The sequence below is a fragment of the Nomascus leucogenys genome, chromosome 2 (genome assembly GCF_006542625.1).
Source record: "Nomascus leucogenys isolate Asia chromosome 2, Asia_NLE_v1, whole genome shotgun sequence".
Lineage (NCBI taxonomy): Eukaryota > Metazoa > Chordata > Mammalia > Primates > Hylobatidae > Nomascus > Nomascus leucogenys.
Window position 1 is genome coordinate 19947895 of NC_044382.1, and position 16881 is coordinate 19964775.

At 40.8% G+C, this 16881-nt stretch overlaps 1 protein-coding gene across 4 annotated transcripts in view; it reads left to right on the forward strand.

Moving 5' to 3' along the window:
• Positions 1 to 16881, forward strand: part of EBF1 (EBF transcription factor 1) — a 404123-nt gene that overhangs the window by 274171 nt on the left and 113071 nt on the right. For all 4 annotated transcript variants that reach the window (XM_030825784.1, XM_003268593.3, XM_030825793.1 and 1 more), the window contains exon 8: positions 862 to 1003. In XM_030825784.1, the coding sequence (XP_030681644.1) occupies positions 862 to 1003 (142 nt within the window). The remainder of the gene's footprint in view (positions 1 to 861; positions 1004 to 16881) is intronic.

The window sequence follows — 16881 nt, forward strand, 5'->3', positions numbered from 1 at the left end:
GGTTGTAAGAGGTCGCATGAATAAACATATCTCTGTGGGTTTCAGTTTTAATCCCTTTCCCCATTTAATATAAGGAGAAGTGTAGGTCATTTCTTCTCATTGTTTTAGTCAAAGTTCTCTGAGACAACATCTTTGCCTGTGTCTCTTCTGGCAAACTGGGTTCACAGTCACTTTATGAGATGGTTTCAGTGTCTAAATTATGCCTTGGGCCAGTCCCACCAGTTTTTTGTTTTTTTTTTTTAATTTGAAACAGATCTAAGACCCTTAATTAGCAGGAATTTTTGGGGATGGGGTGATGGTGATAGCAGTGAGGGGGACTTTGGTCTGATGAACCAAACTAATGTAGAAAGAAAAAAGTACAAGAAATCTCAAAAAGACACCCAGGAGAGAAAAAATGCATCCCAGCTCTTACTGAAATCTTTTTCATTTCTCTATCCTCTTAACCCTGACACAGTGGGAGAAATATTTTAAAGATTCAAAAGATTTTTATTTGCATGATCAACTGTGATATCTGCTTCAGTGTCTAAACTGAAGGGTAATTTAGGTGAAACACAACCACCCTTGTGTAAAAAAATATGCTAATAAAGATCCTCTTGTTAAAATTACAGTTAACAGTGTACCTTCTGCTGTATAACTATAAACTGTGCAATTTTACTTAAAACTGCATCAAAAGCGTTCCATGCCAAAGACCCACTCATCAATAGCTCCTCTTGTTAGACTTGTACAGCATAAGCACCAGTTATTATGTGAAATAGCTATGCAATTTTCTTCAGCTCCCAGCTGTTATTTATTTAACTTGAGTTTATTACCCACCATGCTTTTATATTAAAATGTTCATTCACTTCTTTCTTATGTCTCCAGGTCGTGGTGTCTACGACAGTCAATGTGGATGGCCATGTCCTGGCAGTCTCTGATAACATGTTTGTCCATAATAATTCCAAGCATGGGCGGAGGGCTCGGAGGCTTGACCCCTCGGAAGGTACGCCCTCTTATCTGGAACATGGTAGGCGAATCATTTTCATTGGTTGGCATTGCTACTTTAACTGTGAATATATTTGGTTTCTTTCTTCCACTCCACCACATGTTCTATTCTGTTGCAAATTTCAAAAGTCTTTTTGAATAAGGTTGGTCCTCCAGGGTTTTTTCTCTTCAACATATGATGCCAAATATTTAAAGACAGGAAAATATCTCTGAGGCCCACCTTTCTTGTGGGACCACTCTCTACTCTGGAAATGGCTAATATTGCCTCCTTTCAGGTTGAGAGAAAGAAGGAGGCCTGGGCCACTGCTTTATTCTAAGCTCCCACTGGATTACAAAATAAGGAAAGGCCAATCCAAGGGAAAAATAAGGAAAGGCCACACAATTTGGTATCACTAAAATTGTGATATATTTGACATATTTATAATTGACCATTGAGGTTTTATAATGAACCCATCCTCTTTACCATCCTCCTGGTGTATCTCAGTGACTACCTGTTGAACTTCATTTGGAGATCAGGTTCAATGTTGAGGTTGGAGGTGCTTTCTGAATATGAAGCCCAGACCAAATGTCCCTCCTGTGCCCTGTACCTAACTCTCACCTCTTCACCATGTGATAGAACTTGCTATCTGTAAGTAGACTTTGGTAGGGAGAAATCCCATTTGTCTTGAGAATTATGGCTAATCAGTGGTGCCTTTGAGAGGACTGAAGGAAATCAGATAAAAATTTGAATCAAGGAAAGTGAATGCCACTCAGAAGAATCATGGGTTGGGTTAGGGGCATGCCTGAATTTTTCAGTGCTGCATGTGTGTGTAATGTATCCACTCTTCCTCCTCTCCACTCATCCATCCATCCATCCATCCATTCATCTATCCATCCATCTGTCTATCCATCCATCCATCCATCCATCCATCCATCCATCCATCCAAGAATGAGTGACTGAGGCTCTGCTGGATACCAGTCACCATATTAGACTTTCTTCAATTGCTTCAAACTCTCAACCCATTTCCCTCACTTCCCTTTCCAGTTTGCTAGGGTCAGCAAGATTCTTTTCAGAACACTACCACACAAATTATCACCTGATTGCCTGTTTTTTTCCATGGGCCAGGAGTTGCCCATAATTCACAAGGTAGAAAACTCCCTTCTCTGCCAGCATCCCAATTTAATAAACACATCACTCTCATCATTTTTGCCTGGCTTTTCCCCCTGTGCTTATGGAACACACGAACTGTACTTTTTATTAATTAGCCAGATGTAATGCTCTTAGAAGGGATTCTTCACCACATCCAGTTTTACAGTCTTTTTAAAGTAAACCATCATCTTTCAAAAGCTGCTTCTTTATGGTTTCATTAGTGCTGACATGGATGGATATTACATTTTGCAGGAGGCCATTTCAAACACCTGCTCATAATTACATTCCTAGTTCCATTTCTGTACTTAAAATTATTCTGATCCTCACTTTACAGTAATGTTGTCTTTATAATACCCTTGGAGTCACTTAAGGCATTGTGTGACTAGAGGTGTTTAGGTGAAAGGAGGAGGAAAAAATTAGGGAAATACTCAGTGGGCATGATTTGGAGAGTGCTGCTTAAGGAGTGAAGTTACATTTTTGACTGTGGGTGGTTAGTTGCAATAGGTACTGCCCAATCTGGTGACAGACTTGACTGTCAGTTTGAAATCTGGGTTCACACTTTCAAAATATGCTCAGGCCACACCCAGCTCCTATTTCTGCTCTTGGGAAGCCAGTGAGAAAGCTCCTGACACCACGCAAATTATCCCTCCAACAAAAACGCAAAGCAAACATAGAATATAGCCTGCTCTAAAGGATCCCTCTAGGCAATGAGGATCAGTAACATTATTTTGCAGCATGATAAAGGACTGGGTCTTGAAATAGGTACCAGGAACCCCAAATTCAATCTTTAGTTTCACTCTGGCCTCTATTTGACCTTGGACAAGTCGCTTTAGCTTTTAGGATCCTTGATTTCTTCGTTGTTAAAATGAAGGTGATGATCTGTAGGAGAGTTAAAAAAAAAAAATCTGTGCTTTGGGTGGGGGCAGGTAATGTAGATAGGGAAGTGGGCTGGGTGGAGGCTGAGAAGACAGGCAAGTACATGCTCTGGTGCCCCTCGGCCCCAGCCAGTTGTTGCTAAGGGGAATGAGAGCCCAAGTGGGGCCAGATGTTCCAGTTTGGCAACAATTAATTTTTAATTGTTGGTAACTAATTACAAAATTTTTGGACACTGAAGGGAAGAGAGGGGGAAAAAAAGCCACTTAGGAAGAATGCAGCCACAGGCCAGCAGTTTGAGCCCTCTGGATCAACACAGCTCTAAGCTTCCTCCCAGCTCAGATATTCCCTCTTCTAAGAGTATTAATATTTCAGTTGAGATATCATATTATTCTAAGTTTTAAAGTCAGCATTTTATTCACCTGCTTCAGTTTATGAGTCCACAGATGGCCCTATTACTATAAGATATTATTCAAAAAATGGTGAGATTTCACTGTGTGTAAGTGGTTGGCCATCCTTGGGGACATAGGTATGTCCTATTTCCTTCAGCAAGGGGCTTTGCCTTCACCTAAGCCTTATTTCACTTCTCTCCAGTGGAAAGAAAGGGTAGACATGTTCAAATTCTTAGTAATGACAATAACATAGAAATCTGCTTCTCTGCAGAGTGAGTCAACCAACCACACAAAACCACCCACTCATTTAGACACTTCAGGCTGACACATAAATATCTACTCAGCAAAGGATGACTATTGAAGTCTTTCATTGGTAATGTGTGGGAGTGGACCTAGATGCTAATTCATGTTGATGTGAGGGTAATACTTTATTTTGCTGTTGAAAAGTCCTATTTCAAAATGCTCTGTTTAAAAGACTTCGAGAATCACACACCCTCATCCCTCTGTCTCTCCACTCCCAGCCCCCACCGCCTTCAAACAGCTACCACATGGTGAGACCGCAAAGCATGTTCTCCTCTTGTGACCTGTGGGAACCTACGTTCTCCCCCATTCTGGACTTTTTACCATCTAATTTACAGGTAGCCTGAATTATTTTGGGCTATTCTGCAAATCTCTATTTATATCCTGCTTGTCAGACTGTTGGAGGAAGTTTCCTTTTGTGGCTCACCTTTCTGCATGTAAGTAGAGACAGAGATCGTGCTTTACATTCATGCATGGGCTTTCTTATGTGACCCAGGGACTCGCAAACCCCTGTGCTCTGATAAATGACCCTGTAATTCAAGTATGAGAGTTGACAAAGGCAAATTTATTTCATAGACTCTTGCATGGTCCAAAGATAGTGAATCCTGGCATGCTACAGATCGTGGAAAATGGTCTTCCCCCGTACTTTCTCTTCATTCATAAATACCAAGATTTTCTTTGGCTGGATATTTATGGGACCATTTAGCCTAGTGAGGTTTCTTCTTTAAGCAATAGCTTTATGGAAGATGTACAGTTGTGGAGAGAGGCAGCCTCAGAATGTAACTGCTCTCTCAGTTCCAATTTTTGAAAAAGCATGGGCTCGGGATGAAAGGAGCTGAGTGGCTGCCACAAGGCTATGTTCAGCGCTACCCTGTGTACTTGCCTTGTCTTCCAGTCATTTGGGCAAGTTCATGAAGACTGTGTTCTGGGGAGTCATTGAGGGACCTGAGGATTGTTGCTACTGGCATTGTTGTTCCCCTGAGTTCCAGGTTGTGTTTACTTGAATTCAAGGCCAACTGTGGCATCAGTTTCTCTGTTTCTTCCCCCTGTGGCAAAATGCGGTGCCCTCACAACCCTGTGGTGCACAGCCCCTGTCAGCTTGCATGCGCTAACACTTTATTATCGAATGATCTAATATGCTACAAGGCAAAGTGCCCGTGCTCATCATTCTGACATAGAATGCCGGGAGAAGTGACTAAATTACTTTATGTACCATTAGCGCTTGCAGCTATGGTGAACTCACCGGCAGCATTTATGCAAATGCCTGTGAATACACTCTAGTGGCTTTGTCAGGAAACCGTCTGACAAGCAGTTTAAATGCTCATTTTTTAAAGGGGATATATGTATTTTTTTATTTTGGTGTGCATGTGTTTTTCTCCGTTCCTCTCTTCTTTTTCTTTCCCTTCTCCCCTTTTTGGGCTTTTGGAGGGCTCGCCTCCTCCATAGTGACTAGAGAAATGTGAGCATGTTCTAGAGCTCACCCACCAGTAGGAGCCCTTTCCAGGAGTGGGATTAAGTCCCCAATAGGGTATTCTTTAGATCTAGTTTCTTTTTTTATTGTTTGAATATGTACATCCTTCATATTTATTTGGAAAAAAAAATCAATGGAACTATTAGTCAAGAGTTTTTAGAATATAAACATGTTAGTGTTATGAGCTCTGACCTGGGGTCCTACTTAGTTTTTTAGATTTAAGATAGATTCTTTAAAACATACTCACTTTTTAAAAATGGAAAATGATTGAAATTTAGCTTTTGTGGGCATCAGATACAAATCAATTAAATTTCCCTTCAAAGTTATAAGAAAGACTGCAACATAAAACATAAATGTGCCAAGATCTCAAGATAAATAAAAACAATAGTGGAGTTTGGTCACACTCAAAATATTTTGAAGAATAAAGACTGATGATAGACTCACTGGGCCCACCTCCTGGCTGTAATTATAGCTTTGGAGAAATAGAGTCAGGTATTCACCACCACCAGTGAATTCTGACCTTTTGGTTGTAGTGTCACATTACAACTGTCCCTGACAATATGGTGGTGTTCTTGATCTTTAGCATATGACCTTCTATAATCCTTTTGATCCAGACAGAGGCAGTTTTTGCTTCTGTCAGTTGCCCCTGGGTGTCCAGTACCATTGACTTCCTGTGACCAGCTGCATTTAAATGTGTTTTTCGTTTGTTTGGTTTTGTTTGTTTGTTTGTTTTTATGTTTTTACGGAAGTGTGGAGAAAGACGGTTTGAGCTTGGAGAGACTACCCCAAATTGAGCCTGTCTCTTTTCCCTTCTGTATAATATGGTCCTAACAAGAGGATAGAAGGAGGATCAGGCTCTCTGGCTGAAGTGGCCCTGGGAAGGTCACTTTGCTTCTGTGGGCCTCAGTTTTGTATGTCCGGTGAGAGCCAGGTGGAGTCCTCTCTAGGCTTCCTTTTAGCATGTACTATTTTATGGTGCTCTGAACTGAAGCTATTGGCACATGACTTTCTGCAGGAGGTGACTTTGGAGAAATAGGGCTTTCTGGGAACAGAGAAATCCACTGGCATTTTCTAATAGAATCCTTCCTTTGGATCTCCAGCCAAGGGATAAGGTGTCAATAAGGTGGACTTGAAATCGCTCATTCATACTGAGCATGCACTACATGCCAGACATTAAGCTAGGTGCAGTAGGATAATGCAGACTCAGTCCTTGTCTTCACAGAATATATGATGTGAATAGCAAGGAGAGGTACTAAGCAAAGTGTATGACAGTGTAAATAGCGAGGAGAGGTACTAAGCAAAATTAGAATGGTGCATCAAAGGCGGACCACAAAAGCGAGGAGAGTAATGAAGTGTCAGGGAAGCCTTGTTTGAGGAAATCTCATTTATGCCAAAACCAAAGAGATGAGTAGGTTTTTACTAGGTGTCTTAGTCTGTTTTCTGTTGCTTTAACAGACTGGGTAATTTTTGAGGAAAGGAGTTTATGTCTTACGGTTCTGGAGGCTGAGAAGTCCAAGGGCATGATGCCAGCACTGGTGAGGGCTTCCAGGCTGCATCATCCCATTGTGGAAAGGTGGAAAGGCAAGCAAGTGTGGGTGAAGAGAGCTCACTTTTATAACTACCCCACTCCCACAATAATGGAATTAGTCTGTTCAGGAAGGTAGAGCTCCCATGACCTAATCACTTCTTAAAGGTCCTACCTCTTAATACTGTTGAATCTGCAATTACATTTCAACATGAATTTTGGTAGGGACATTGAACCATTCATCTATTCAAACCATACCACTGGGCAAAAGGGACAAAAAAAATTGCCAGGTATAGGAAACTGTGTGCAAGGGTTGTTTTGCTTAGGTGAATTCCAGGAACAAAAGGAGACTGAGAGGGCTCCTGTTGCTCCCAGGCAAGGGAGGAGTGGCAGGAGATGAGACTAGAGTGGCAGTGAGGGCTACATCATGCAGGCCAAAGTGGGCTGGTCAGGCCATGGTCTCGGTGGCAATTGCGAAGTGGGGAGGAGGTCAAGCAGGGCTTTGATGAACTCCGTTGCAATTACATGGGCTCCTCAGATCCCATGAAAGCCCAGGGCAAGATTGCTCAGACCTGCTTATAACTTTGCTCTTTGCTGCTGGACTTTGGAAACTCACCAGGGAGTTGGCTGTGCTTTGGAGCTGTCCCCCTAATTACTCCTTATTGTATCAATAGTGCATGTGTTCTTTATAGAAAGTCAAACATTTTAAGAGTCCTTTTTCCTTTTTTTTTTTTTTCAGATGGCTTTGTATCATTGATTTACTTTTTCATAAGTGGCTTAGAAAGAGTGTACCTTTTGACATCTTTTCAAATTTGTAGAGACCCTCAACTTTTCATGGTCTTTAGAGTAGAGGACTGCTGCATTATTTGACCCATTAAAATGTATATTACTCCACCAAAACTTAATGAGTGAAAATAAACTAAAACCACAGAGAAAAATATACCCTCCCAAATTTCTCTCTCCCCTCCCACCAGGGGCAATGCCTGAGTCACAGCTCACACTGAGTGAAGTCAGTGAAGGATGGAAGATCATTTCTTTCACTCTTTCTCATTTTACAGAGACCCAGAGAGTGGATATAATCTGCTCAAACTTAAACATAGCTTGTTTCTGTCAAAATCCTTTCAGTACTCTTTGTACTTGTCCATGTGCATTTCAGGGTTTGCATAGTTTCCTGGTCGCTGGATAAACATGCCAGGGGATTTGGGGTCCACCCCAATGCCTGTGCATTTCATATTGGCTTAGCCTTGCCTCCAGTCTTTGTGGGATTCCCAGGATGCTGAGAAGAATGTCTGTAAAATAAATCCAACTTCTTGACAGAAATGTACATTCAAGGGCAGATGATGGATGATGCATAGCTTCCCACACAGCCAACAGCCCTTCTGTGGCTAGTTTTGGTGCAGAATCCCAGCCAAGCCCACTAAGGCAAGATCATCTTGGTGAAGGGCCCAGGCTAAGTAGAAAAATATTGGTGTCATCTTTTGTGACTGAGGGTGGCATGTTACAATTTACCAATTGATTTTCCTACTTGAAAAAAGAAGACAGGTGCCAGAGCAGAACATTAGGGCTAAGAATATCCAGATGTGTCATAAAATAGAGCACTGGGACCTCAGATTTTCAGGTATCAAATCAGGGCTTTTACTTTGAGCAGTTGAGACGATGCCTTTTGTCTTTCCTTGAAATAGAAAGGATGTGGTAAGTGGTCAAGATAACGCACAAGGATGTTAGTGAAGACTGATTTCCAGTGTATCCCCTGAGTAATTCATAAAGCAGGTAACACCAGAAATCCTAACACTGGGGATATGGTAGCCAGCAGGATCTCAGCATCGGACAGATTGGAGAGTTCATGAGCAGGTGATCTATGTTCTGCTCATTTGACCATGGCACCACCAATAGCATTGATAACAAAGGAGAAATAGTGCTCAGAATTTTTGCCATGCTTGACAGTAACCAGACCAGGTAATAATATTTATTATTCTATTATTATTTACTACCACTACTGTTGTTTTTTTTTTAACTATTAGCATTTATGGATCATTTACTATATATGCCAGCACCATGGTAACTATTTTACTTATCATCTCATCAGGTCTTCCAACGAATCTCATGATATATAATAATTATTATCCCCATTTTACAGATGAGAATACTGAGGTTTAGAAAGAGTCAGTAACTTACTCAAAGCTGCAGAGCTAATTAGAATTGGACCTGGAATTTGACCTTAGGTCTGCCTAATAACAGTGTTAAGAATAATAACAATAAACATTCCCTGAGCCCTACTATGACAGGCACAGAGTGCTATAGGTACCCTGTTGTAAAGATGGGAAAACCAAGGCTAAAGAGAGGGTCAATAACTAGCCTAAAGTCACACAGCAATTAAGTAGTAGACCCAGGGTTCAAACCCAGGAAGCTTGATGCTGAAGTCTGCACTCTCATCTACTGCTCTGATCCATTACAGTATGAGAAATTCCTTCCATCCCCTATCCTATTGTTCTTATTTTTTTCTTAACACAAGCAAGGCAATTGTGCTGGTATCTTAAATAGACTTTTCAAAAGTTAGCCCAGAGCATACCTTTTTTAAAAAATGGGGCACATCACGTATATTTAGTTTATAGTTTATTTTCCTTCAGAAACCTGAAGGAAATTTTTCCCGTGGCTGGGACACATTCTGCTAGTCAAATTTTAAAAAATGCTGATTTTATTCGATGACTAGTGCATTTTCTATGGAGCTGGCAAGATAATAAGGATGCTGGTAATATTTTATTTATTTGCAAGAATGTTCTAACTCATCTCCCTAGAAATCATTTGTTGACCATATGGGCTCTCTGGCACGTGTACAAGGTGTGGAGGAAGGAGTCCATGAGAAAATGATGAGATGATGAGTTAAGCAACCGTTAGGATACTGAAGAGTTTGTAAACCTCATGCTAGAAATAACATGGGAAACCAATTTGGATATAGGGAGGCTAGTTTCTTATATGAATTTCTTGACAAACCTGTAAACTGTGGGAAATTTCCAGTATTTGGTTGGTTGAGCTAATAAATGAGTGAGTCACACCTTACTTATTTTAATAAGCACAAAGTGTGGCGTGTTGCATGTTGTAGGGGAGATTTGGGGGGAAAAGACTGTTGCTTTCTACTTATATTTTGGCCAGAAATGACAGGACTTTATTTAAAAACTTTTTTTTTTTTGAGACAGGGGCTTGCTCTGTTGCCCAGGCTATGAAGTGCAGTGGTGGAATCATAGCTCACTTTAGCCTCAAACTCCTGCACTCAAGCTATCCTCTCACCTCAGCTTCCCAAGTAGCTGGGACTACAGGTGCACTCCACCACATCAGGCTAATTATTTTGATTTTGTAGAGACAGGGGTCACTATGTTGCCCAGGCTGGTCTTGAATGCCCGGGCTTAAGCAATTACATCCCCTTGGTCTCCCAAAGTGCTGGCATTACAGGTATGAGCCAGCCTGGTCAGAACTTTTTTAAGCCTAATTTTTCTTGTCTTATATTTGGTTACAAAAGTATCATAATTCCAATTGCGTTGATTTGCCTAATTGATTGTTTCAAACCAAGCTGTCTCTATACTTACCTGTCACAGGAGTTTACCTCACTTGAGAATTTCAGAGGCTTCAAATGATGTTTATGGGCAAGTGAAAGCTTTGATGTGCTGTTCATAAACCCTTCTTAAGATGAGATATTTAGAAGCAGTGGCCAGGGGTTGATTTTGAAATAATTTTGTTTGACCATTTTCAGTTATATATGCAGAAATAAATTAAAACCAAGCTCTGCCACTACCTTACTACATGACTTTGAGTATGTACTTTGATTTCTCTGGGCCTCTGTTTCCTCATCAATTAAGGTGGGTCTTGGAAGAGCCCTTCAAGCTCTGATGATTTGTTTTTTGAACCCAGCTAATTCTGTGAGAGGTTCTTCTATCTCTTGAGGGGCTACACACCTGCAGCCTTGGAAAAGTGGCTACCAAAATGCCCAGGTGAACAGACCCAATTTCCCTCCACCTTGGCCATCTCTGCAGGAGGTTAACAGTTGGTTCTAGGAGGCCCGGAAAAGCCATAGAAATGTGGCATACATAGCCATTGTGCCTTAGGTAGCTCTCACCCTGCATTCTTCTCCCTGGATTTCTTCAGCTGGGAGGGTATTGTGTACAAGTGGCTTGATGGTTTGCAGTGAGCTTTCAGACCACTATTTCCCATGCAGTAGGTGAGATAATTTTAGAAAATGGAGGAAAAACATTAAAACACTTTTAATGGTTGTGTGTTTATGTTAATGCATAAACAAAACAATAACTCCAACTTCAAAATCATGATCTCACAGCTATTATTGCTTAGGGCAAGACTAAAGTTGAAGAAAAAGTTGACTAAACAAACATAGCAGCTGAATACTATTAAGTAAATAATAGTGTAAGTGGTACAGGGATAGAGGAAAATCAGGACTGAAGTTTGGGAAATGCTGTTAGAGAGGGCTGTAAGGGTTGGGGGAAGTAATAATTCTTTCAAGTCACCAGGAAACAGTGTAGGACCCTGGGAAACATTCTTTTTTTGAGTCAAATCATTTTTAAAAGAAAGTCCTTTAGGCTCAGTTTACCATTAGAATAGACTTAAATATCCTAACAGGATTTAAAAAAATAAAACTCCCAAGCTGCTGTTTTTTTTTATTTTTAAGCAAGTAGGGTCTGCATGTCAGAGAGCAGAAATTAGTTTACAAAGAGGACTTGCATCAAGAGAGAAAATCAGCCAGGGTCCACCCAGGCAGCACATTATGATAATATATACGGAACCAGCTGGACACTGAGCAAGGCTGACATTGTGTTGTCAAGGGCAGGATCGCCCATCAATTTCTGAGCTAGAATTTGAGTTCAAATGACAGAAAGAGCAGCAACTGTGTTGAAACTGATGCATGGGGGAGGGGCAGGCAGGCAGGAACCACCAGGCCTAAAGGCAGGAAGTCCTGGTACCTCCGGAAGGGGGTGGCTCTGTTTTCTCATCTGGCTGCTACCCTTCCTTCTAACCTTAACATCTGTCAGCAAGATCCACCTGGGTCCTTGCATGATTAGAGCCCACTAAAGGGGGAGCTTACTGGTGCTAATTTTAACCCCCAAGAGAATGGAGTGCCTGCTGCTGAAATGGGGGCTAGGTTGACCCAGGAAATGGGACTCCACATAGCCACCAGTTGTCAACCTAAGAAGCCCATCGTGGGTGTGGTGGCAATGGTTCATAACTTTTGGAAGAATTCTTAACTTTTCAGCTACTCTGTTTAGTTCCTTAACATCTTAATAACACCAGTGATTCCTCTTTAGTTCGTTTACTTATTCGATCATTCATCTATTTAACACTACCACATGTTTAGTGACTGATTGCCAATTATATCGGACAATAGGGCTACAGAGGTGATAAGGCAGGGACAGTTGTTAGCATTATGACGTAGACTGTCACGTGAGTGTAAGTATTTATGTGCCGATATTAGACAAATAATGGCACATGGAATGATTTAAACTGCAATGATGGTTAAGTGCTATAAGGTACAAATACAGACTCCTAAGAGAGCTTAAAACTGGGAGACTCAGCCAAGTCTGAAGAATCAGGGAAATTTTTAAAATTTTAAATGAGAATGAATAGGAGAGGGGAAAGCATATTCAAAATTCCATGTGGGGATAAAACATTAGAAGCTGTAGGGAGGGCAAATAGGGAAGGTAGGTTAAGTCTGAGATCCATTTTTGAGAAACAAAACTTGGAAAATTTCCGTAGGTTGTTTACTCTTTGACTTTGAGATGTGGTTCCATTGCAGTTCCTTAATCATGGGCTAACAGAACTCATCGTCCATAAAATGGTAGCATTTAGAGCAGTGTTTTGGGTGATCATGGCCTTACTGTTACGATAGCGGTTGTTAAGTACTTTCTCTGCATCAAGTTCAGTGCTGAGCACTTTGTATGATCTCTTTTAATGCTCTTAACAGCCATGGGAGGGCACTAGTATTATTAGTTTTACTTAACACATTTGGGAAACTGAGGCCATCCTTTAAGGATTTGGTCGTGGCCAAAGTTAGGTTTTCATCTGCAGCTTTTGGATCTCCAAGTAGCTGACACAAGGGGTCCTCACCACTGTTTTTTCTTATTGTTTAGTCAGTGCTAATCTCCCCTCCACATTGGATTTCAGACATGGAGAGAAATTCTCCTGCTATTTGAGCATGTAATATAATACCTGCTTCAATTGAAACAAATTGACGACATTACTCAAAGGCAAATTGAAAAGCCAGATCTATGCTAAATCCCAAGGGTAAGTTAGTTGGCATGTGCAGTGATATATGGGAAGGTGCTTTTCTGGGTTAAGATAAAAAGTCCTGGTATCACGTCACACTATCAGGCACCCCATCTCAAACTCCCTGTGCCAGCCCTGCAACTTGAAATACTCAGTGGACAGAAATGATACTTTATAGAAATTAGGTGGTCATCATTCTTATCAGATGAATATGATGCCATCAGCATGATTTTAGCATCCTCAGAAAAAAGAGATTTACCTGGAGGGACACAAGAGAAAATCTGAGGCATGGATTGCAGGACTGTGGCTTTTCTGCCGGCCTGCCGTGTGCAAGTTGGCTGGGAAATGACCTAGTAATTAAAATCTTGCTAAAACGTATGCTGCTGGTCAGTCATAACAGAAGCACTAACATGGGTAACCAGAGAAAGAAAAGAAAAGCGAAACACAAAAGTAACACTCTTGAGCCCACAGGGTGCAGAAATAGATCTGAATGGACTGAGTGCATATCTGAACACTAAGCATGAAAGCAGAACCCAAGTACTAATATATTTTTATCCCAATCTGTGAAATTAATCAATATTTTATATGCGAACATATGCTCCTGTGTTGCTGGCTTATTTAATTGACAGTTGCAATCAGCAGGACACCAGTTGTTCAAACCCACATTTTTCATCCACAGTTCTGGGGAGAAATGCAGCAGGGGACCCAGGGAACAGGGACACAGACAGTGTCAGATTTGAGGCCTCTTCTCAACCCTTCAGTTTCTTTCATTGACCTTGGGGCAAAGTAATAAAAATTTCGAGATAGTGCATATATTGAATAGGAACAGAGAGCAATGTACTTGGGCTGCCATTTAGAAGAATGATAATTAAAATGAACATAGTTGATACAAATTGAGATCTTTAATTCTTCATTATTTTTTATCTATTTCTCTTTTGAACATAGCTGGAGAAGCCAACAGATACTGAGCACCTACTATGTGCTGGGCCTGAGGCAAATGCTGTTGGGTGTATTATCCGTGGGCTGGTGGGTGAGAGGGGTATATCCCAGCCAGTTCCAATGTATTGGATCATTTCTTGATAGAGGAAGAAAATATATCTTTGGTCTTTCTTTGCCAAAATCTTCTGGCGGAATCATCAAACCAGCTGTGCTTTTCCAGTAACTGTTATGTGCAACAAATCTATAAAGTCAAACCTCATATTCCTCTACCTTTTAACTTTGGCAGAATCCTAGAAACTCTCCTTGATTTGGTTAGCTAACGGCCTGTGGAATCCAATCTTTGCTGTTTAAAAGAAAAAGAAAGTTGGGGGAAAGTATTATTAAGGTACTATTTTAGAATAGTCTATTTGTTAGTCAGTAAATTGTTATTATTTTCATGATACTTGCAACATTCTATAGTGAAGACCATTGGAATGGACAATGTCCAGATTAAAAATGAAAGTTAAAAGGGACTGCCTGATACTTTAAAAATGTTTCTCATAGTGTTGCTATCATTCGTATTAGATGTTCAGACTCTGTGTGTTTTTAGCAGCCCAACATGTAACAATAGAAAAGCTTCTAAGCCTGGAAGTTTGGCAGTATTTTCAATGTTCCTGTGTTTAAATTGGCACCTGTGCTATTATATTAGGATGCCATTTTCTGAACTTGGAAATAGAAGAAGGTGGAGAGAGATTTTACTATAATTCATATGCGGGTCTGAGTCTTACGGGGAAAATAACTTTACTTGGAAATAGACTAGTAATATTCTGTAAAGTTAATAAATATCCACCCTCTATCTTGGGGATAAGAAATTGCACAACTTAAGATTTTATGGGACTTTGGCTGTATTTGTATGACTGAAGTGAATATTTTAGCCAAACTGAACAGAAATTTCAGATAAACACCAAAGTTGAAGCGTAGTTTGGGTGTTTTAAATATTTGACTATATCAATCAACGTGGATTCTCAAAGTCTCAAGTCCAGTTGAATCCCTGAGATTCAGCTATGTCGTTTGTAAAGTGGAATGAGGAATATGGTCTGCTTGCCTAGTGCTCAAGGTTGATATTAAGAATAATTAAGATAATGTATGGTAAAGCCCTTTAAAAACTTAACAATGCTAGTTAATTGTCAGGTATGGGTTGAGTGCAGAGTACTGTCTATCCAGTTCGTAAATGAATGAGGTCCCTGTCTGCAAGGGATGCATTGACTAGTTGGGGTGATTTGCCTGTGTATATACCTGCCCAGCTGTATATATAAACACATGCATATATCAAGATAAGAGTTCAAGGAAAAGTGCAGTAAATAATAAATGGGAAAGATAGGAAGAGTTCGCTAAAGGGTTAGTGTTTTGTAGACTGGGATAGAAAGAGACACCTTCATGCAAAAGATGGATCTTTTTGGCAAGTAACTGTTTGGGTGATGGAAGTAAGTGGTATATCTTTCATAAAAAAATAAGCTGGGAACATGCAAAGGATGTTTGGAGACAGTGGATTTGGGAAGCTGGTCATTACCATCTTTCTTTTCTTCTTCCCTATTTTCCTTCTCCTTCTCCTACAGCAACTTCTTTTTTTTTTTTTTTTTTTTTTTTTTTTTTTTTTTGAGACAGAGTCTCGCTCTGTCGCCCAGGCTGGAGTGCAGTGGTGCAGTCTCGGCTCACTGCAAGCTCTGCCTCTCAGGTTCATGCCATTCTCCTGCCTCAGCCTCTCCGAGTAGCTGGGACTACAGGCGCCCGCCACCACGCCCGGCTAATTTTTTGTATTTTTAGTAGAGACGGGGTTTCACCGTGGTCTCGATCTCCTGACCTAGTGATCCGCCCGCCTCGGCCTCCCAATTCTCTTCTCCCTCCTCCTCTTCATCATCATCTCACATTTTTTGCCCACTCTGTACTGAACTCTTCACGTAGGTTAACTCATTCAAACCTTATGACAACCCTATGAGGTGGGCTGTCTTGTAATTATTATCCTCAATTAAAGTGGTAGAGACTGAGGCTTTCAAAAAGTGAAGTAATTTGCCCAAGGTGGTAAATGATGAAGCTGAAACGTGGGCTAGCTGAGGCCCCCTGAATCCAGAGCTGGTGCTCTTAACTGCTGCTGAGGCTGAAAATGAGGCTGGAAAGGGAGAATGGGCCAGACTCATGAGGGTGGCCTTGATCCTGCTGGCTAAGTTTTGAAAGCTGGTATTTGAAGAAGGTTAATCTGGGTTTTGATAGGTAGACTGGACTTTGCATATAACTAATAATTATGTAGTAGAAGTGAATCACAAACAGGCAAGTGTGAGTATTTGCTCTTTGATATCCAGACAGAACAGCCCAGACCCCAACGAGTAATTTTTGAGGAAGTTGAGTCAGTACATCATGGAGTTGAGATGAAAGTGGACTTCCCACTCTTCTTTGCATGGCTTACGTGGGCAAAGTCAATGATACATATTCCTGTGCTTATGACATCACAGATCATCACCACGGAAACATCTGTGCTGTAACAAATGCTGGATTGCAGTGTCACTGAATGTGTCAGGGAGGAGAGGAAACTGGCTCAAAATGATAAGGCTCTGAATAATGAAAGTTCACTGAAATATGTTAGCAATGGCAGCCTCTGCTGTGGAGAGAAATATAAGCAGAACTATTCCGAAAAGCACAAAGCAGGACTTGTGCATTATTAAAGGTTGGGCAAGGTTGGTTTCAAAATGCTGCTCACATTCAAAACATGATTTTCTTAAAAAGTCACTATCTATGCTGTCTTGCATGATGACAATAAAAATCCTTCAGGAAGAGGGAGCTCATCTCCCAAACTGCATATAGGAAATCTTCTGCATAGCAAAGAAAGGCCATCTGGGGGACTTCCATGTGTTTTGGGAGAAGACGTAAAGATCAGGAGCAAAATTGGCCATGATTATGTTTATTGTTTGGTAAGTCAGTGACAGTATTAGTTCTATGATTGCAGAAATTAATAATTAATCAGTAAAAGATGACT